Source organism: Kogia breviceps, chromosome 1, assembly GCF_026419965.1.
Source record: "Kogia breviceps isolate mKogBre1 chromosome 1, mKogBre1 haplotype 1, whole genome shotgun sequence".
Lineage (NCBI taxonomy): Eukaryota > Metazoa > Chordata > Mammalia > Artiodactyla > Physeteridae > Kogia > Kogia breviceps.
In genome coordinates, this window is record NC_081310.1 from 87110623 (window position 1) to 87132247 (window position 21625).

The 21625-nt window shown below is 55.8% G+C and overlaps 1 protein-coding gene across 2 annotated transcripts; it reads right to left on the reverse strand.

The window, feature by feature from the left end:
- Positions 1-8760: 8760 nt before the first annotated feature.
- On the reverse strand, positions 8761-20893 carry CRABP2 (cellular retinoic acid binding protein 2). Of its 2 annotated transcripts, none has more exons than XM_067033422.1 (5): positions 20704-20893; positions 13596-13790; positions 10041-10219; positions 9710-9826; positions 8761-9242 (listed from the first exon to the last, which is right to left on the reverse strand). In XM_067033422.1, exons 1-5 carry the CDS (start codon positions 20714-20716, stop codon positions 9192-9194), a joined length of 555 nt encoding a protein of 184 aa, XP_066889523.1. In that variant the 5' UTR covers positions 20717-20893; the 3' UTR covers positions 8761-9191. The 2 variants fall into 2 exon arrangements, with proteins under 2 accessions (XP_066889523.1, XP_058907729.1); XM_059051746.2 differs by lacking the exon at positions 20704-20893 and adding an exon at positions 14197-14300.
- Between the last annotated feature and the right edge of the window lie 732 nt (positions 20894-21625).

Consider the following 21625-nt stretch of genomic DNA (forward strand, 5'->3'; position numbering starts at 1 on the left):
GAGGCTGAGGATGGCACGAGAGGGCCCTTCTGACACCTCGTCCCACAGAGCTTGCTGTGGGGCATCCCATCCCGGCTCAGCTCTGGAACTGAGGGGGTGGGGAGCAGGAATGATGTGCTTGGCACATACTAGAAGGTCGGGGAATATTTCCTCAATGGATGAGAGGACGGATGAAAGTCAGGGACTGCATTGGTCCTGCTCAGCACAGGGTCTGGCGAATAGCTGATGCTCCGTAAATGTTTGTCGAGGGAATAAATGCTGCCCATCTGGTCAAGGCCAGGCCTGGGCCCTGCCTTTGTAGGCATCCCTGAAAACAGTAATGACACCTGTGCTGTGGTTGAACCAAGAGGAGGATGGTCTGGTCCTTGGATCTCCTTACACTTAAGTACACCCTGGGTGGGCTGAGATGAATTGGGGGCTGGATCATCAGGCCTCTGAGGAAGCTCCAGTGTCCCGCCCTGAAGCTGGGCCAAGTGAGGGTGGCTCTCCCTCCCCAGGCAGCTCTGGGCTGAGCCCAGGATTCCCTGCTCTTAGGCTCCTGCTGAAACTTTAGCCCATAATCCCCCACCTGAGCCTGAAGGGCTCCCACAGCTGTCCTGGCCTCATAATCTTCAGTCCAGAAGGAGAGGAGAGGCCCAGCAAGGAGCAGAGGCTTGCCCCCGCTTTCAGGGTGAGAGATGGAAGAGAGCCTATGGAGAAAACTAACACTTCTCCACCCTGGAGCACCCACTTCCCCGGCTGGGGAGAAAGAGGATGTGGAGGGGTCCTGCTGACACCTGTTGGGACCAAGCAGACCCCTCTTAATGTGACCAATGATTTCCCTAATGCCTGAGTGATCCCCCAGGCAGGCCACACCACTTTCTGGTCCTCAGTTTCTTCCTGAACAAAGGAGAGGCATGATTCCCAAAGGCCCTTCCTTCTGGGACTCGGTTCTCTGGTTCTACAATTCCCAGCTTCTAAGATTCCACCTTGGGGCAGCCGGAAGGGAGGGCACGTTACCGAGGACTGTGCAGCTGTCAGGCTGCTCCAGAGCTTGAGTCACCAGCTTGAATCCCAACCTGACCTGACACACCTGCTCCCCTCAAGGAGTGGGGGTGGGAACTGAGCCCTGAGTCCTGTCTCCTCCAGAGACACCCCCAGATCTCTGCTGATGGCTGCCAGAATTGCCTTCCTCTCTGCTTCTCTGATCTCCCAGTCCCTTGCAAGTGGCTGGATCCCCTGGGGGAAGCTGGGAGAGGCTGGCCAAACCTGTGGAGGGCTGCGACAGGAATAAGGTTTCCGGGGGGGCAGAGGTCAGGCAGACATTTGATGAGGAGGCAGAAGAACGGAGGAGACGACTTTTAAAGTCCCTTCCAGTTGGAGGAGTCGGGCATGCAGCTCCAAGGAATGAGAAAGGGACCAGAATGTCATGGGAAATGAATGATGGTTCAAGAGGAGACCAGGGGCTGGGGTTAAGTGGGGTCATCCCTGTCTCATCCTACCCACTTCGGTGCTAGTGACTGGGCAAGGGGCTGACCCTGCTGTCTGGGAGCGACTGTCACAGCCCTGTGGGGAGCAGGCGGGGAGCGGGGGAGGAAGGAGCAATTCAGGCAAACCCTGCCAGCCCACCAGCCCAAAGGGAAAGGGGGGCAGAGATGGGAGGAGGGGACCGGGGTTCCTGGGACACCCAAGGAAGAAGGCGAGGGAGGGACACTGCCCCCTACAAGTCTACTCTGAGGAGAACTTCTCTTTGAGTGGGAATAGGTAGGGCCGGGAAGGAAGGTGGGACTGGACTGTGGGAGGCATGGTGAGGAAGGGGCCAGGCCACCCTCGGGTGGGCCTGGAGTGGGGAGCTCTTGGCAGCCACGGCTGGGAGTGAGGGTGCTGTCAGCCAGCCAGGTTTCTGCCGCTGCCTGGGAAGAGCCCAGCCCAGAGATCCTTATCCAGGGCAGGGACAGAACTGGTTTCTCGGCTGACGGCACCGAGGGGGAAGGGGCAGGAAGAAGCCAAGAGGTCAGGAGGGCAGTGGCAGGCTTGAAGGAGAGGTGGGAGGACCTGACCTGGGGGCCCCTGACCCTCGCTAGAGAGGCAGCCTCAGCCGCTGGGGGACCTCCGTAGGCAACGATTTTGCGTCCTATTTGCATATGACGGATTCACTTTCTAGACGGACTGAAGGACCCTCCCAGGTCCCCCAGCTATCCCTGTCCTGCTATCCTGTCCCTCGTCTTTCTCAGGTATGGATGGTCCAGGCAGGAGAAATCCCTGGGTGGACTCCTCCCTACCTCCCCACCGCAGTCTCTCCCTTTCCACTGACACCTGAAGGGTCCTGAAATCACTGAGGACAGAGGCAGAGGAGCCAGCAAGAGGTGGGGGGCTTTCCTCACAGCCTGCTCCCTTTTATCCTCCGCTACAAAGGGCCTGGCGGCCCCAGCCCCATCCATCTTGTGCCTGTGGCGGTCCTTAAGCAGCCCTTTGTTGGGACCTGGGGTCAGAGGGCCTGACCAGCATGCCCCCTCTCCTCTGAACCCCACCCCTGGGGCCCTTTCTTTCCCCCTCTTCCCCTCCTCCTGAGTATCTCAGTTTTCTCCAGCCTAGATCTCCTCCTGTCCCTGGCCACGCTGCCTTCTCCCATCTTCCCTCCCCTGGTCTCCTCCCTTTCCTCTCTCTCTCTCTCTCTCTCTCTCTCTCTCTCTCTCTCTCTCTCTCTCTATCTCCCCTCTCAGGGCTTCCTGTCTCTGGCTCCACCTCTACACATGGGCACGGAGCTGCCCTCAGGTTCTGGAGCCCTCAGAGGTACCCTGGGCCCTGGCTTCCCCAGGGCTTTCTCCTCTCTGGTCTCAGCCGTGCCCTGATTCTCTTGGTTTTGACATTTCTAGACCTTTCTCTCAGCTCCATGCTCCTGTTTCTTGGTGTGTGTGTGTGTGCGTGTGTGTGTGTGCGTATACTTCAGTTTCCCTAAGATGTGGGTGTAGACTGTCCCAGTGCCTGTAAGTGCCCCTGCCATGTGTGCCAGCCCTGACCTCAGGAGAGAATCACACATACCCCCTCCCTTGTCTTTGCCCTCCCTTCCTCTCTGGCTCTTCCTGCTCTGGCCCTTGTTGGGGCTCAGTGACCCAGGCCCCTCTGTTGTCCCAGAGGTTTCACACTCTCCCTCTCCTCTGAGAAGCTCGGACTCTAGAAAAGACTCTGCCCACACATATCTCACAGAATTTTCAGGATGCATGCAGGCGGTGTGGGGTCTTATGCATTTTCCCTCAAATGCATTGCTGAGTAATGAGGGCAGGTAACAGAAGGGGAGCCCAAGAAACCTTGGGTTGGGAGGGGAAGCTGGAGAGATTTTCTCACAGGCTGGGCTGGGCTGGGCCAAATGGGTGAGGTGGCCTCTCCCTGGTCCAATCTCCTGGGTCCAGGACTGTAACTTCCTCGTCATCTCAGGCTGGCAGGCAGGGAAGTATTGGAGAAGCAGAGGCCAGGAGGAAGGGCCCACCCAAGGGGAACCACCGTCTCAGGGTGGACACACATCTACTGCCTTCAGAGAACCCCCAGTCTGATGGGGGAGACCCAGTCCCTGCCCTCCGAGATCTCCTGGGAAAAAGAAATGTCTCTTCTGTCTGCCATTCTCAACAACTTTATTCAGAAAGAGACAAGCTAGGCAGAGAAACAAGAGCAGATGCCCCAAACAGACAGACAGAGCTCCAGCTGCAAGGGCCTGGGAAAGCCTTGAACAAAGGCCTCTCCAGGGTGGGAGTAGGGAGTCAAGTTGAAGGGGGAAGGGTAGGCTGGGGAGTCAGCAGCCTGGACGCAGGCCAGACAGAGCTGGAGTAAAGGATGGGGTGAGAGGGGAGGAGGTGATGCCGAAGATAAAGAAAGGGCTCAGGCTGACAAGTTAAGACTCTTCTGGGTTGAACCAAACACAAAACTGGCATCCAGAAGGCTCAGCCTGATTCATTCTTCCATTTCTGAAAACAGCACCAGCAGCGACCAAGGTCAGACAGCCATTCTTTGTTTTTTTTCATAAATTTATTTTTATTTATTTATTTTTGGTTGCATTGTGTCTTCGTTGCTGCACACAGGCTTTCTCTAGTTGCAGAGAGTGGGGGCTACTCTTGGTTGTGGTGCGCAGACTTCTCATTGCGGTGGCTTCTCTTGTTGCGGAGCACGGGCTCTAGAGCGTGCAGGCTTCAGTAGATGTGGCACGTGGGCTCAGTAGTTGTGGCTCGTGGGCTTTAGAGGGTAGGCTCAGTAGATGTGGCTCACGAGCTTAGTTGCTCCGCGACATGTGGGATCTCCCCAGACCAGGGCTCGAACCCGTGTCCCCTGCATTGGCAGGCAGATTCTTAACCACTGTGCCAACAGGGAAGCCCCCAGACAGCCATTCTTGACACCTCCCTTTTTCTTCCTCCCTTCTAATGCATCACAGTCTGCATCCTCCCCCAAATTTTTCTCCACCTTCTGCCCGAGCATCTCACCAGTCTTCTGATGGCTTTCCTTCACTTCCCCTTTTCTCTGTTCCATCTCCACCTGGCTGCCAGAAAAAAATCCTTAGAACACAAATGAAATGCCGCCCCTATTTAAAAATCCTTCAATGGCTTCTCATTGCTCCTAGAATAAAATAAGAAATAGTGGCAATTCCCTGGTGATCCAGTGGTTAGGAGTCTGCACTTTCCCGGCTGAGGGCCCAGGTTCGATCCCTGGTCAGGAACTGAGATCCCACAAGCTGCGCAAGGCGCAACCAGAAAAAAAGAAAAAAAGAAAAAGAAAAGAAATACTTACTGTGGTCCTCAGGTCCTTCAGGTTCTGCACGATCCAGCCAGTGATGGCCCCCAGCTGCCAGGCACTCCAGTTATGGGACCTTGAACAGCCCCAAACTGTCTTTAGAGACTTCACCCCATGGTTCTCTCTGCCTAGAGCACCTTCCCCTCTGCTCTACCCCACTGAGTCCTCCAGGGCCCCCCTAAGTGCTTTGTCCTCCAAAACACCTGCTCTTCTGAAGCTCTGCCCACCCCCAATCTAAATGAGGTCTTCTCTATGGCACTCTCTCCCTCTACTCCGCTTCTCCTTCATAGCACCTGCTGCACAGGTAATTGCCTATTTTTTAATTTTTTTTGCTGCATCGGGTCTTAGTTGTGGCATGTGGGGTCTTCGTTGAAGCGTGCAGGGTCTTCGTTGTGGTGCATGGGCTTCTCTCTAGTTGTGGCACCCAGGCTCCAGAGCTCGTGGGCTCTGTAGTTTGTGGCACACAGGCTTTCTAGTTGAAGCGCATGAGCTCAGTAGCTGTGGTTCATGGGCTTAGTTGCCCTGCGACAAGTGGGATCTTAGTTTCCTGACCAGGGATCCAACACGAGTCCCCTGCATTGTAAGGTGGACGCTTTACCACTGTACCACCAAGGAAGTCCCTTGCATATTTATTGATGCATTTACTTTTTAACCATCTTTCCCTACTAAAGGCCTGTTCCCCTCCCCCCCCCACAACCCCCATGAGGGCAGAGATCTTGTCCATTTTATTCATTTCTGTTTCCAGTACCTAGCAGGGTGCCCAGCTCCTAGGAGGCTCTCAGGAAACAATAGTTGGATGAATAAATGAAAGGGTCCCTCACCTCCCCCACCCCACACTCAGAGAGGGGACTTCCTTACCCAAGGACTCTGCACACTGTCTGCCTGCTCCCTGGCCCTGACCCTTTGCCCTCAGCTGACGAATGTGGACTCTCTTGGGGCAGGAGCAGGAGTCTCTGTCCCCAGAGCATCTGGTCTTGCAGGGAGAGGAGGCTCCCCAGCTGACACAGAGGCTCTGAAGCGTGATCACTGACTGTGCCGATGGAGGGAGAGGCCGCTTCAGGCCGTGTGAGGAGCTAAGCTTTGGAGAAGCAGCTGAATGCCAGTGGGTGAGAGGGCAGCATGCCATGCAGGGGAGGTTGGAGCTGAGGCCTGCCTGGAGGAACACACACCGGAAAGGGCAGGGGCCATGTCTTGAAGGGTCTCTCATACCTGTTTGGACACTATTTTGGACAAAAAGAGGGGGTGCAGCTAAAGGGATTTTGTGTCTTGTTTTATTGTTTTTTAAACAGGGCTCTGACATAATAAAATGTATGTTTTGAAGGATCCTCTGGCAGCACTGTGGAGGATAGATCAGAGACACTAAGAGCTTACTATTGCTAAGTGCTATGTACGTAATGAGATTTATTTAACTATTACAACATCCTTGTGAGGTAGATTTTTTTTTTTTTTTTTTTTTTTTTGGTTTTTGTGGTACGCGGGCCTCTCACTGTTGTGGCCTCTCCCGTTGCGGAGCACAGGCTCCGGACGCACAGGCCCAGCGGCCATGGCTCACGGGCCCAGCCGCTCCGCGGCATGCGGGATCCTCCCGGACCGGGGCACGAACCCGCGTCCCCTGCATCGGCAGGCGGACTCTCAACCACTGCGCCACCAGGGAAGCCCGTAGATGTTATATATAATTGCTATTTTCTAGATTGGAAGCCTGAGACTCATAGCAGCCCTCTTCATTGGAAAAGTACTCCTTCCCATCCCATGGGATTCTGATGGGATTTTTAATCACCGAGCCAGACCTGTTCCTTGGCTATGGGTGTGGCATGAGGTCCAGGCCTGGCCAATGAGTGGGCCCCTTACTTTGCCAACAGCAACTAGACCAAGGGTCCAAGGGATGGTCATGTGATATAAGCAGAACCAGACTGAGTCCTTCTGGGATGTTGAAGATATAGACCCCGGGAGAGAGTCCCACTTCTTTTTGGATCTCAAGCGGTAACCATGTAAGCTTGGGGCATAAGAAGCCAATTTCCTACGACTTAGAGAACATTTCTGTGTGCTAGGATTGAAGGTGACCAATGCACAAACAAACAGAGGTGAGCAGGATGGATGCAAGGGGAGAGGCTGATGTACTTGTTTGGGTCCCTGGATTTAGCCACACCTGAAGCTAGACCCAGCCAAAACTTCCCAGTACATAAGCTATTAAATTACATTATTTTGTGTTTAGTTTAAAACTATTCATGTACTCCCCCACCATGTTCAGAGCAGCAGTATTTACAATAGCCAAGACATGGGAAAAAATCCAAGTGCCTATCAACGCACGATTGGCCTAAGAAGATGTGGCATGCATATATATATATACATATACTATGGAATATTACTCAGCCATAAAAAAGAATAAAATATTGTCATTTGCAGCAACATGGATGGACGTAGACATTATTATACTAAGTGAAGTAAGTCAGACAGAGAAAGACAAATATTATATAGCACTTATATGTGGAATCTAAAAAATAATACTGGGAATTCCCTGGTGGTCCAGTGGTTAGGACTCCATGCTTCCACTGCAGGGGGCCAGGGTTCACTCCCTGGTCAGGGAACTAAGATCCCAAAAGCCAAGCAGTGTGGCCAAAAAATAATAATAATAATACAAATGAACTTGTTTACAAAACAGAAACAAACTCACAGACATAGAAAACACATTTATGGTTACCAAAGGGGAAAGGGGATGGGGAAGGGATAAATTAGGAGTATGGGAATAACAGATACACACTAACATATATAAAATAGGTGAACAACAAGGAGTTACTGTATAGCACAGGGAACTATATTCAGTATCTTGTAATAGCCTAAAATGGAAAAGAATTGAAAAAAAAAATATATATATATATATATATATCCGAATCACTTTGCTGTACACCTGAAACTAACACAATATTGTAAACCAACTATACTTCAATTAAAAATAAAAACAAAGGGCTTCCCTGGTGGTGCAGTGGTTGAGAGTCCACCTGCCGATGCAGGGGACACGGGTTCGTGCCCTGGTCTGGGAAGATCCCACATGCCGTGGAGCAGCTGGGCCCGTGAGCCATGGCCGCTGAGCCTGCGCGTCCGGAGCCTGTGCTCCGCAACGGGAGAGGCCACAACAGTGAGAGGCCCGTGTACCGCAAAAAACAAAAAATCCAGACAACTGAAGCTCAGAGACACTAAGTAACTTGTCTGAGGTCACACATGTAGCAAGTGGCAGAACCAGGATTTGAACCTCTCTTATTCTAACACTTGTGCTCGTTTCGCCCTATCACAGCATGATAATGTAAAGAGCAAACAGGCAAACCAGTTAGGAGGTAAGCAATGAGAAAGCATGGTCTAGGGCAGTGGCCTGGGGAAGGAGGGCAGGCATTTGAGAGAGATCATGATGGAATTTGGGAAGACACGGGACAGACCTGAGTGTGGAGGCTCAGGGAGGTGAGTGGAGGAGGACCCAAGGGGCCTGGAAGACCTAGGAGACAGGGCAGATGGGGCAGAGTGAGGGATCTCAAGGCAGAGATGGGTTTGTCTCAGACACAGAGGATACCTGGGCAAGAGCAAGGCCAGCCTGCAGGCGGTGACGAGCTCATCTGGAGCCAGGTGGGAAGCCAAGGCCAGGCCCAGGGTTGCCCACAGATTGGGGTTGGGGGAGAGAGAAGGAACAATTGGAGGAGGAGGAAGCTGTGTCACCATCATGGGAGAAGGTGGGAATCAGTTCCCCAGTGCCTGCTCAGAGCCAGGGGGACCCTGTTGGCCTTGGAAGCCAGAGCAGGAGACAAAAGGAGGCTGGAGGAGGGGAAGTGAAGGTGATGCTTATGGATTCAGCAGCAAATGAGGGGGTGGTGATGAGAAAGGTGAAGGGAGGGTGGTTCCCTCCCAGGTGTGTAAGTCACACCGGTGCTGCTGAAACATCGACTCTCTCACACTGCAGTTCAGAGGCAAAGTTGAACTCAGGTGACTTACCCAATCCCTTCCCAATGAGCCAGAGACAGGTTTCATTTTCTAAAACATTTTAATAAAATTAACCAATAAATATTCTACACTGTATGGGCTACAGGGACAAAGAGTGGAAGACAGAGGGCCAGTCTTCCCAGTCGGGCCCTCGGGTCCCCTTGCAGAAAAAGAGAGAGACGGTGCTCTGGACTGGCTTGGGGCTGGGATTGCTGACTTGGGATGGGGGGAGTGATTCTGGAATGGGTGATCTGGGGTCCTGCCATCCATCCCACTTTGTTGGTGTATGGGAGGAGAGGAGGGGCCAAAAAAAGCAGAGCCCCTGCAGGAGGCATCCTAGCACCCCCAGAAGTGACTGGGGTGAGGGGAGAGCTAGCCTAGAAGGAAGGAATGGGGGAGGGGCAGCCCATGGGGCAGTGAAGCAGGGAGCATGGGCTGGCGGTGGGCTCTGGTGGCTCTTGGGCCACAGCCACTCACTCTCGGACATAGACCCTGGTGCACACGATGTCGTCCGCCGTCATGGTCTGAAAGGGGAGAAGTCATTGTTAGCCCAGGAGGCCCCTGGGTCCTGTGCTTGGGAGCAGGAGGGTTGAGTGGAGGTACTCTGCTTGACCTCCAGGTCCAAACCTGCTTCTTGGCTCAGGACTGACAGGTAAGAGCTGGTCACAAAATGCCTGGGCATCATGGGATGGAGGACAATACAGCCCCAGGGGTCCATCCTAAGTCTTTCTCCCCAAGCCAGGAAGATCCCCACGGAGAACTGTTGGGACCTCTCGCACATGTCCTTTGCTCCACACGGAAGGGACACCCTTTTACGTTTGCACAAGGACGCTGTATGGGACAGGGACAGCTTAGTCCTGCCCCACCAGCCTCATAGGAGACGGGGAGACCAGCCACAGTTGTTCTTAAATCTCCTGCACCCTGGAATGTCCCGGAAAATCTCTGAAGGTAGCACTGGGCTTGCTCTGAGCTGAGAGGAGGCAGGCCTTACCAGGATCAGCTCTCCGTCATTGGTCAGTTCTCTGGTCCAGGAGGTCTTGGGACCCTCTCCCTTCAAAAGCCTCTGCTCGCAGACCATTTTGTTCTCACTCTCCCATTTTACCAGGCTCTGCATGAGAGGGTGGTCAAGTGAGGTGGGCCCACAGCAGGGACAATGCTGTGAGAGGTATAGGGGATGCACCCCCTTTCTACCCACCACCACCATCTAGGGACTTTCTCCATTGGAAATGGAGGAAAGACTCTAGGAAAAGACTGGAAAATGTCATGTTGAGAGGCAGGGCAATAGATGCCATGACCCTGAGGGACCCCGTCCCGGCACACACCTTACAGGGTCGCCCGTCCACAGTCTGCTCCTCAAACTCTTCTCCGATATTGAAGTTGATCTCTGTGGTTCGCACGGTGGTAGAGGTTTTGATGTAGAAAGTGTCTCCCTCCTGTTTGATCTCCACTGCTGGCTTGGATGCTGCAGCCACAGCGATCTTCCTCAGCATCACGTTCACCCCTGGAGGGAGAGGAGAGGCTCGACTTCTATGGGTGCTCCAGGCACCTGTCTCACACTCTCCCAAGGGACAGCAGGAGCAGGCTGAACTGAGTGGCTGGGAAGAGGGGCAAGCTGCCTGGGCATCCAGGAAAGTACCTTGAAGGGAGGGCAGGTGGTACAGCCCAGATGGCAGGTGGGTTCAGGGAGGAGGGACAGAGAGGCAGTGCCCTGCCCTTGGGAGTTCTGCTTCTAGCTACGGCCCCACCTGGATGAGTCAGCAGCCCTGGATCGGGATCCCCAAGTCTCAGCTCTTCACTCGGTTCTTGGGGGCAGCTTCCCCCATTCCTCTCATCCTGCCACGGCTCACCTTGGCTCAATTCACCTCACTTTTGGTCCTTTGTCCACCTTGCTGGAGACCATTTGCTGGGGTGGGCTCATCAGAGTCACTGTGTCTGCACCCCCACCCAAGTGCAAGGCAGGCCCTCCCCAGCCAGGCCTCACTACTCACGTCCTGGAGTAGGGGCCACTTCCCTCTCTGCCCACTCACCTCCCCTGTCTTGTGGACTTTATTGCTGAGCCTCTGTCCCTCCCCAGGATGGGAAGGAGCAGGGATTCTCAGCAGGGGAAGAGGTGGGACAGCTGTTTCCCCCTACAGAATGGTCAGCAGCCTGGGGACACCACAGGCTGTGAAATAAGATCCATTAGGCCATGATTTCCACCTGGCTCACCCTCCCTTGCAGGCTGGGTGACCCTGGGCAAATGGCTTAACCTCTCTGAGCCTTAGATTCCACAACTGTAAAATGGAGACAGTAACTTCTTCAAGAGCCTATCACATGGGATGATGTGTATTTAGGCCCTAGCACACACACTGCCAGGCACATCTTTATGTTTTCAGGAAACAATAGCTACTCTTATTGTTGTTATTTTCACTGATAAAAGGAAGGCAAAGAAAAAGCCAGAGTTGGGGCTCAGACAAAATTCCCTGCATTGGACTCCTGCCCACCTGCCTTCCTGGAACAGAAAGGGACACTCCCCTCCCCTCCTCTGATGGGGTCCCAACTCCAGGAACACCCACCCCACTTCAAGGGTCAGGTCTTCTCACTCAGCTTCTGTGGATTCAGAGCCCCTGTGCCTGTCCCCCTATCTTTTCCCAGATTGGACCCCTTCTCTCTATTCCCTAGTTATTTAAAAGGAGTGGAGGAGCCGGAGAGAGCAGCCCTCTGACAGGAAGTCAAGCAAGCAGGGAGGCACCTCTAGTCAGGGCCCAGGTCCAAGCTCTACACTGCTTCACCTGGCCTGGCCTCCTGCCCTAAACTGGAGCAGAACGCTTCAGGGAAGCAATGGGTGGGATGAGGGGCCAAGCTGGGCTGGGCCAGGCAAGTGGGATTCCCTATCTCCTGATGCGGTCCAGACCCCCTGGCCCTCCTCCAGACCTGGGTCCCTAGAGAAACAAATCTCCTTTCCCCTTGGCGCCAGAGCAGACCCACGCTATTCCAGACAGAAGGGAGTGGGAGGAAGCCCTGTCCCTTAGGAGCCCCAGGAGCCCACTTCTTGGCTGCTGATCTCTTGGGTCCAGGGAGAAATGACTGAGGTTCCCAGGACCAATTGACTTAGTAAAAGAGACATATCCCACTCCACCTCCTTGGACAAAAAGACTACTTCACTCTCTGGTGCTTCCCGGGAAGTCCATCCTGTTATCTATCTTTCCCATTATAGGAACAGGAGCTGCTAGCTATGTGTCATGACCATCATACTGGATGGGATGGGTATCCCCCAAATACCTGAGCATCCCTCCCCAGGAGAGAGACTCTTGCATAGGACAAAGAGGGGTGAGAAGGGACTGAGGTTCCCGCGGAAGCAAGGCTAGGTCCAGAGGAGACACCCCGGCAGCCAGCTTCTGGTACCTGTGGTGCTGGGGACAGGCTCAGCCAACGTTGGCTGATTCGGGACTGTGTTTGTCTAACGGGTCTGTTTTCAATCTGCCCCCCAGCAAGCCCTGAGGAGGGCACGTGGCTCTGAGAGACCCCGCAGGGAGGACAAACAGACTGAAGACAGACAGACAACAGGGTTGGGTTTGGGATCTTATCCTCCAGCTGGGGCCTGGGGGTGTGCCAGACCACTGCCTCCTCCACTGGGGAGAGGGGCCAGAATCCAGAGAAGTTGGGGGAGGAAATGGCATCTAGGCTTTCTGAAGGGAAAATTTTTATCCTTTGGCAGGATCTTGGTGGCATGCATGCGGGATCTAGTTCTCCGACCAGGGATCAAACCCAGGCCCCCTGCAACAAGGGTAGGGCAAGAAAGGCTGACATGATTACAAGAAATACTGTGGTCAGACTGCAAGAAGAACTAATGGTAAGGAAGGATGGAAATCCCTGCTTTCCTCACTGCATTCCAGACTCTTCCTAGTTACTGACTCATTTCTACAGCCCCCTGCCCCACACAGCCCTTAGCTCATTCCAGCTGGGGTCTCTCTGTTCAGTTCAGAAATTGATGGCTCCAGGGTTTCCGGGTGGCTTCCCAGTGGCTGGGTCCTTGACTAACCCCCATCTCTTTGCAGAGCCCTCTCCCCAACCGGCCCAGGCTTTCCCCCGCCTCCCCAGACACCAGAGGGCACACAGGAGTTGGGAAGGGCAGTCTGGGTAGATTCAACTTCCTCCACCTTTAACCAACAGACCTAGCTGGGCTGCAGCCCGTCTCCAGGGAGGCAGGGAGAAGAGAATTCGAATTTTCTGAAAGGGAGGGGATGGCTGGGGTTTCACACGAAGCCATTTGTTGAAATCTAAGAAAGTGATAATTATCCAGAGCGAGTTTAGGATTCTGGAGCTGCTCGCTGTAGGAAAATATTTGTCTCACAGATGGAGGGTGGGGGGAGCAGAGTGGAAAAGTTCTGAAAAGGGAATAAAGGGGGATCTGGGGGCCCTGCGGTGACGGATCACCTGGTGGGTGGAGCCCTGCGCAGAGAGATGTGGAATCTGCCCGGGGATTGGGTTACCTGAGGGGGGCAAGGGGAAGGAGGCAGGAATGCCTGGGGTGGGGGTGGGAGGCTCGGCTGGGTAAGGACCCAGGCTCCCAGCCTGGATGCAGGGTTTGCAGGTTTCGAACTGCGGAGAACCCCACTGCCTCACCCCAGGGAATACCGACCTCATGCTTCTGGTTTCTACCTAATTCAGAGGCTGAGTCGCCTCAGGAGTTGGCGTCTGTGGGCGCCCCGCCAGAGGAAGAAGGATTTAGGTGTTCGGGCTCAGCGCCCCGGGACTCAGGCCGTCTGACCTCTATTCTTGGGAATGCAGGCGCCCAGCTTCCCACGCGCTGATTCCAACTTCCCTTTCTTTCTCGTACCCACCTCCGAGGCCTCGGAGCCCCCTCTCCTCTTCCGGGCGCTCAAAAATCTCCTTACCCAAAACTTTGAGCAAATCCTCGAAGTTCTCCGATCGGATGATCTTCCAGTTGCCAGAGAAGTTGGGCATGGTGGCGGTGCTAGTGGCGGTCCCCTTAGATCCTTCGGCTGGAGCACTGGACGCTGAGTCCTTTAGTCGAAAGAGATGTCTCTGCCGCCTTCGCCGGATGGTGAGACTCAGGAACCAGGACTCGTCTGAGGACAACCCTAAAGCCGGCCTGGGCTCCAGCGCGGGCAGCTTTTATACCCTTTGTGGACCCGCCCTTGCCCAAGAATGAGGTGGCCCCGCCTCCCGCTCTGCCCCCTCTCCATCCCACCTAGGGGGCCTTGAGCCCCGGCCCTGCATTACCACCCCACCCCCACTCCCACACTGTCCTCTGGATCTAGCCCAGTGGGCGGGTCCAGAATTCGCTGAGAGGGCCCGGGATTGCTGGCTCCCGCGCCAGTGGGTGGATGAGGAGGCCGACGGAGGGCCAGCCCTCGGACTGGGCTCTCAACCGAGAGGAGAGGGCGCTAGGTTCGGGGCACAGATGCTGGGCTCTCATGTCCTGCAGTCCGAGGCACAGGGTCGCACCTCTCCTGTTCCCCATCCCTGCCCAACCTGACACGGTGCGCTCGACTCCTTGGCGCCGGACAGCCGGCGACACCACCGGCGGGTGAACCCCTGCTTGCAAGCCAGAGCTGGGGAAGAGAATGGGCGGCCGAGCTCCGGCTCCACTGAAGCTTGAGCTGGATCCAGTGTGACCGCTCTGAACTCAAGAGACCGGCTGGGGAGCCCTGGGGTTCAGGGGCCAGGCACCTAAGTGAGGCAACGGCTCCCCCTGCTGGAACAACTCGAAGAGGCTGGGAGGGGGCTTCACCCCCTACCCACCACCCTCGACTCCCCACCCGGTATCGGGCTCCAGTAGCGCCTGCGGACGCTGGAAGTTGGCGCAGGGAGACTCATTCTTCTTAAAGCGTTGGGCGGGCATCGAAGGGTTAAACAGGAGCCTGGAGCGCCAGGCTGGGGAGGGCAGAGGTCACAGCCAATCACTTGACACGAGCTCTTTATTACGGCGCTTTCTCCGTCACTCGGCTCCCCAGACCCCCGAGGGAATCGCAGTAGGCGGCAGGGAGGGGAGGCGGGGACTGAGGCGCGGAGCCCTCGGCGCGCCACGCTGCCACCTAGGTTGGGGGGAGTCTGGGTGCCTCGGGGAAGGGGCGGAGCGGGGTCTCAGGTGTCACCATTCTGAGCCGTAAAACGGGCGGAAGGAGAGGCCTCCCCTCCGCGAGCGGCTTTGAAGTGGGAGATCAAACGAGGGGGTTAGGCAACGGCTCCCCGCGGAGACCCAAGTGGGAGTGAGCGAGACCCCGGGGGAGAGGGCCGGGAGACAGAGAAACATAAATGGAAGTCAGGCAGGGAACCTCGCAGACAGGCCGAGATACCCGAGACCGCCGACCGCAGAGGATGCGGTACCCCGAGCGGGCGGAACCCGGGGGCCTGTCCAGCGCTGAGGGACACTGCGGCCCAGCTGCCCTCGGCGAATCCGTGCACGTGGCCCCGATGCCCGTACCGCACCCCACCCCCGCCACCCTGCCGGAGCTGTCCTCCCAGCTTCTTCCGAGGCGGGGAAGAAAATCCCCACATCTGGTCCCAGCTCTGGGTTCCTGCCCTGGCCCCTCCCTGCCAGCGTGGCCATGGGTGGAGCAGAGGACAGACTCTCCGAGATTCTAAGCCCTTTTCCTTAGAGCCCTGGAACGGTCTAGGGAGGTAGGGGCCTTAGTTGGGGAGGAGCCCGGAGGATGAGAGCCAAGGGAGAGGGGCTGGAGGATTTACCAAAGACACACTGGAGGTTGTTGAGCCTCTGTGCTGTAAAGAGGAAAATCTTTGAATTACGGGTGTGTAGGAAAAAAATAATGCAACTAGGGTGACTCTGGAGCAGGAGGGATGGAGATTAGACCGTAGAAAGGACTTCTTGACAGGGTCCCACCCTGCAATAACCAGTAAAATGTCAATTCTGAAGAAGGGAGCTGGATGCTCCAGCCTGGTTTTAGGGTTCCAGGTTTGGTGTGGGAGAGATTATTTGGGGGTGCAGGTGGCCTGGTCTTCTGAAAGTGAGGAGGCAGCAGGTCGAAGGGCTCTCGAAGGATGGACAGACAAACGCAGAGGTGGTGGAGGGAAGGGGGTGGTCCCTGGGGGTTGCTTAGGGCCTGGGGTTAAGGCACTGCCTGTGCTCCTCCCCCATCCACCCGGCTCCAGCAACGCTGTAGGTAAAGGGAGGGGGATTAGGTTCTGACAGTGAAATCAGGCTCCCAGCCAAAGGGATGAGGAGAGGCTGGGGGAGGGAACATGGCAGAAAGCAGACTCCTGCTGCCTCTCCTTCCCCCTCACTGCCCCCCATCTCTTCCACCCAGGTCCCATGTCCGTCTCCACTCCAGCCCTTTTTTTTTTTTTTTTTTTTTTGCGGCACGCGAGCCTCTCACTGTTGTGGCCTCTCCTGTTGGTTGCAGAGCACAGACTCCTGACGCACAGGCTCAGCGGCCATGGCTCACGGGCCTAGCCGCTCCACGGCATGTGGGATCTTCCCGGACCGGGGCACGAACCCGTGTCCCCTGCATCGGCAGGCGGACTCTCAACCACTGTGCCGCCAGGGAAGCCCGACACTCCAGCCCTCTTGAGACCCCAGCGAGAATAGTCCAGTCTCCTCCTCAATATTCATCCCTCTTGCTGCAAAAGAGAAGGGCCAATGTTGGCCCCCTCCCCCACAAGCCTTGTGACTAAGGATGTAGAAACCTCACTCAAAAGATGGTCACCAGAATGAGGGAGCCTAGACCTGCAGGAGCACAGAGGAGGGATGTGGTCTGGCTGAGGAAACTGGAGAGGCTGGAGGTGGGGGCTCCCTGGGGTAGAGGAAGGAGGCCTGGGCCCACTCCCCTCCCTTCACTTCCTCACTCCCCCCACCGGCCAGGCAGCCAGAATTTCCAAGAAGACAGAAGTAAGACAAAGGAAAGTCGGGCTGGGAGGGGAATTTTTTCCAGATGTGCTTGTGGTTTGGCAGCTCTGGGCCTGAGCTTCAGCCCCTGCACCCCAAGCCTGGCTGAGGGAGGTGGGCCGAGGGTCCAGAGCATGGTGCCGGGCAGCTAGGCTAGATGTCTCAGCCTCCAGAAGCCCTGTTACCCCACAGAAGCATGGAGGCTCATGTGTAAGGGGTGCTTAGGGTAGATTCAGGGGAAGGGGGTTGGGGGACTGGGATGAGAGGGCTGGGGGTACCAGGAAAGGGGGCTAACAGAGGAGGTTGGGGGAGCCTAGGGGCAAGGGGCAGGGGCTAAGGCCCTGGAACCAGGCGATGGGGAGGAGTTTAGCCAGCATCAGTCATTCAGTCACAACTGGCTTTAATTTCCTGCTGGGATCCATAAGGAGAAGGAATTTCCTAGTGTCGCTGGCCTTTTAATTATGACCCAATCTGCTGCAGATGTCCTGGGGCAATGCGTTCCCCTTTCTAGGAGCCTTGGAGACTCAGGTGGGGGAGGGTGCCTAATTGGTGAGAAAAGCTGGGGGAGCAGAGGCAGGATGGGGGTGGGGTGGGGAGGAAACCAACCCGCTTGAGAGAGTTAGGAAAAAAACACTCTGGGGCTTTGTTCCCGTTGCAGTGTGGCTATGAGGAAAGTGGCTGGTTTTGCAGAAGGAATGGAGATGGGTGGGCTCTGAATGGTTGCAAGAGTATGGGTGTGAGTAGATGTAGATGCGTGTACGATTGAGGGGTCTGGGGGCTTGGGAAGAGGAGGCTTCCCCACTCCTCTCCAACATTCCCTTGAAGCTGAGTCGGGGAGGAGTGATGGGAAGAGTGGGAGTGCCATGAACCCCTCACCCTCACCCCCAACCGGGACCAAGGAGGTTCTCTGGCCAAAGCCAGCACTTGTAGAAGGGCCTCACCCTGACCAGTGTTATTGCATCTGCTGGATCACAGAGTTTGTTGGCTGGGAGTCATGTAGAAATTAAACCCAGGTGGGGCTGGACAACTGGGTCTCTGCCACTCAGGGTAGGGGCAGCAAATAAAGCAGGACTTCTATAGAGGGTGGGGAAGTCGGAAAGTAGAAGAGAAGAGTTGGGAGTGGCTGGGGCAGGACAGCTGTGTCTCCTGGCCTCCCTGAGCCCTCAGGATTCCACTCAGCACCAAGCGTTGACTTAAGCATCCTGCCTCCTAGTCTGCTCTGATCCTCGGTACCGAAGCGGATGTTCCATTCGTGTGTCTCCCTGGGTTTAGGGACTAGCCCTTTTCAAATCTGGTAAGGCCGGCTCTGATTCTCCCCAAATGAAATTGCCATTGCAACAGGATGGATGGCAGTTAGACCAAAAAAGAGCTTCCAGCAAGCTAAAGTGCAAGCTGGGAGACAGAGATCTAGAAAGGAGGCAACTCATTTCCCAGGAACATCTGGGCACACGGGAGAGACCCTGAGAACTAAGGAAGGCGTGAGCAGAGAATCCGAGTGACAGGGGGAATGGGCAGCTGGACCCAAAGGTAGGGGCTGACAAGTGGCCTCCAGGGCCAGCCCCGGGGCCCTGCAAAGAGGGAGGTAAGTATGGCCCAGTAGGGTCAGACCCACAGGGTGTGAGGAGGGGACTGACTGTGATAGGAGGGATCACAGTTAGACCAGGGGAGGATCTGCACCGCACCCAGGCAGTCAGGCGGCTCCTCTGTTGTTTTTGGCTCTGCTACCTGGTTCCCAGCTCCTTCCGCCAACGCTTTCCTCGGGGCTGGGCCGGGCACACTGAGCCTGGGCCGGGCACACTGAGCCGCCACCGGGCAGGCTGAGCAAGGGAGGGGAGAAGGAGGAGGTGGGGATGCACTGGCTGAAGACGTGTCCGGATTGAATCTCTTTCACCTGAGAGAGGCCCCTGGCTCTGCTTGCCTTTTCAGGGGGCAGGCGCAGAGGTGTGGGCAGTCACTGAAGAGGCTGGAGACCCCCTGCACAAGGCCTGGCCACCACTGCACTGATTCTATTCCTTGACTCTGGGCTCTTTGTTCCTCTGTCCCGCTACCGTGGCTCCGCCATCTAGACTTTGCTTCTTGCCAGTCTGGCATGGGAGGTCATCCCTTTCTCCATGTAGGCCCCTGCTCAGTTTTCTCTCCTACTGTAGTGAAAGGCACCAAATTCGACTCCCCTTCCTCTGGAGCCTCCATGCTTCTCAGAGAACCTCCAGGCTGAGGTGTGGATTCAGTGTGGCCGGGACTGTTGGTGGCAGTTGCCAACATCTGAAGCTGGATGGGCCTGGACCTGAGTCTGGCCAGCTGTGGCGCCTCCCCGCCTCCTGAAGGAATCCCCCCAGGGCAGCACTGCTGGATAAAGAAGTCAGTCAGCACCTAAGACCTGCAATTAAACTCCTTTTAGCTTTTATGATGCAGTGACTAGGGCCAGACCCCTCTGCCATTTCCACTCCCTGCCCTGCACTGGCCCCTTAACCCCTGGCAGCCCAAGACAGGAGAGAGAAGGCTGTAGCTATGACAGGTTTGGCAGGCTGGACACCTGGCTTTGCATGGCACCTGGGGACAGTGGCTAACCTTGGAAAAGATGAACAGCCTGCAGTCTAGCCCAAGACTGGTTCTGGGGAGCCCGAGCCATCTCCCAGATGCCTCTTCTCCCACTCTCTGAAGATGGCAAATGGAAGAAGAGCCAGGGGTCTAAAGAACCCCTCTCTCCTTGAGATGATCTGAAGTTTCTGGAGGAAGAAAGAAATTGGCAAGTCTGCAGATTGGATGGGTGCTGTATTCCTCCTCTGGCCTGAACTGCAGAAGGTGGGCACTGGGCCAGATATTCAGACTCTGGGATTGAAGAGGAAAAAAGAAGGAGGGAGGAGAGATGGGCGAGGTCCCAGAGAAGAAGCTGAGGGGGCCCCAGGTCTGGGCTTTGAGGTTCTGGATGGAGACAGAAAGAGGGTGTTGGACCCACTGTCCCTGGGTGTGGTGGGACAGGGTAAGGGGGATGATGGGTCAGACTCAGGAATGTCGGCCAGCTTGGGGAGAACGCCTCTTCAAAGCTCCTTAGCTCTCCCATTCCCCTCCTGTCTCTAGCCCCCAAATGCAGCTACTGTCTCCAGGTAAGACCTAGTAGCTTGGGACTTTCCTGGTGGCGCAGTGGTTAAGAATCCGCCTGCCACTGCAGGGGACACGGGTTCGAGCCCTGGTCCGAGAAGATCCCACATTCCGCAGAGCAACTAAGCCTGTGCACCACAACTACTGAGCCCGCGCGCCTAGAGCCTGTGCTCTGCAACAAGAGAAGCCACTGCAATGAGAAGCCTGTGCACCGCGACGAAGAGTAGCCCCAGCTTGTGGCAACTAGAGAAAGCCGGCCCAACACAGCCAAAAATAAATTTAAAAAAAAAAAAAAAGACCTAGTAGCTTGGCCCCCAGCCTGGCTCCTAGGGCCCTATGGAAACCAGCTATGCTAATGGCTCCAGGAAGGAGGCTGAAGCTCCTAGAGTCGGGTAATAAGGGCCAGCTTCCCCCCAACACCAGGGCCCTTCTTGCTGCAGACCAGGCCCAGGCCAGTGGGCCAGACTCCCTGGAGACAGAATCAGAGGTGCAGGGGGATTAGAGCAGAGTAAGGGAGGGCCCCAGGAGCCCAGATTCCTGGTCCCTGCCCCCATCTTCCCATCTTGAGCAGGCAGGGAATTAAGAAGGGATACAAGAGTTCAGAGTCTAGCCCCTTTGCCAGGTGAGGGCCTTGTCCTTCCAGTGACCCTGCCATCCCACCCCTCCTTATAGCAGGGCTGGAGACATAGGGGGGTGGGGGAGGCCCCAGACTGACCTAGCCCTAATGGCTTTCCCTGGGCAGCATGAACAAAATGGGAAAAAGATGTGTGAGGTGGGAAGCTCTGATTTCCTTTCCCCTGTAGGCTCCAGCTCTGGAAAATGTTAGCTGTCAAAGAGAGACTGTACAGTCTCCCTGCCTCCCCCAACCCAGTACCCTTTACCCCATCCCATCCACCAGGGACCCCCAGCCTGCCCGGATTCCCAAAGGGTACTGGGCTAGTGCCTGTGAATTTCAGCTCGCTAGGCTGAGGACACACACTGTTGTGACAAAGCCCCCACCTCCCTTCCCCACCCCCGCCTGGGTCTTCTCCACCAACCTGGGAAAGACATCCAAGCCCAAGCGGCAGCTTTGGCACTTGGGATCTTCAGGGACACGTCCCTGGGGGATCAAAGGAGCCAGAAGCTCCTGGATTTCACAGCTGCCAACCTCTCGCCACGGTCTCACACCTCCTAAATCCCAGCGCTCTAGGACTGTCAGCCACACATTTCCAGGTTTCCAGATGATCTGGAGTTTTGTTAGTCTTCCCACTGAGCTTGCAGTAACTCGCCTAGAGAGGGAGCCATCCTGAGTCAAGGACACACAGTGTGTGCCTTTCTCCCTGCTTGGGGGCAGTGTGGTCTCATTGGGCCAAGTCTCCTCTGATGAGCTCCCTGACCCATGGGTGCTAGGTTCCTAGGAGCCCCAGGGAATTGATTCCAAAGCTGAGAGGAGGCAGTTCCTGCCTTTGAGTGGAGAGTGGGCATGGGGGTGGGTTCTAACCTAGCAGAAAGGCAACAGAACACTCTGCCCTTTCCCCAGCCCGGGGCCCCTTTGATTTGACCCCAGATCCACCCTCCCACCCTTCAGGAAAGCTTCCCAGACCTACCCACTCTGCCAGTTCAGCCAGGCGTCCAAGCCCCAGCCTTAGGTCTCCAGCTGTCAGGCTGGATTATCTGCCTCTGCCTCCCTGTTGGTCCTGGGTGTGGGCTATATCTCCCTCCCCAGCTCCCAGGGCAGGGGCAGTCTGCCTTCTTCCTCCTTTGGTTATGGTTTGGATCCGTCTCATGGAATCTTTCCAAGAAGCAACTGAGCAGGATTCTACAAGGTAGAAGGGAGTGAAGAACCTGCCCCTGACCAGCTGCCTCTGGTCTAGGGATGCCAGACAATTTAGGTTCCTGGTGTTGTATTGGAACAGGGGGGTCAGGGTCACAGGCACAGGGCCCAGTGGCTCTGACTCTGAACCCACCACTGTGCAACAA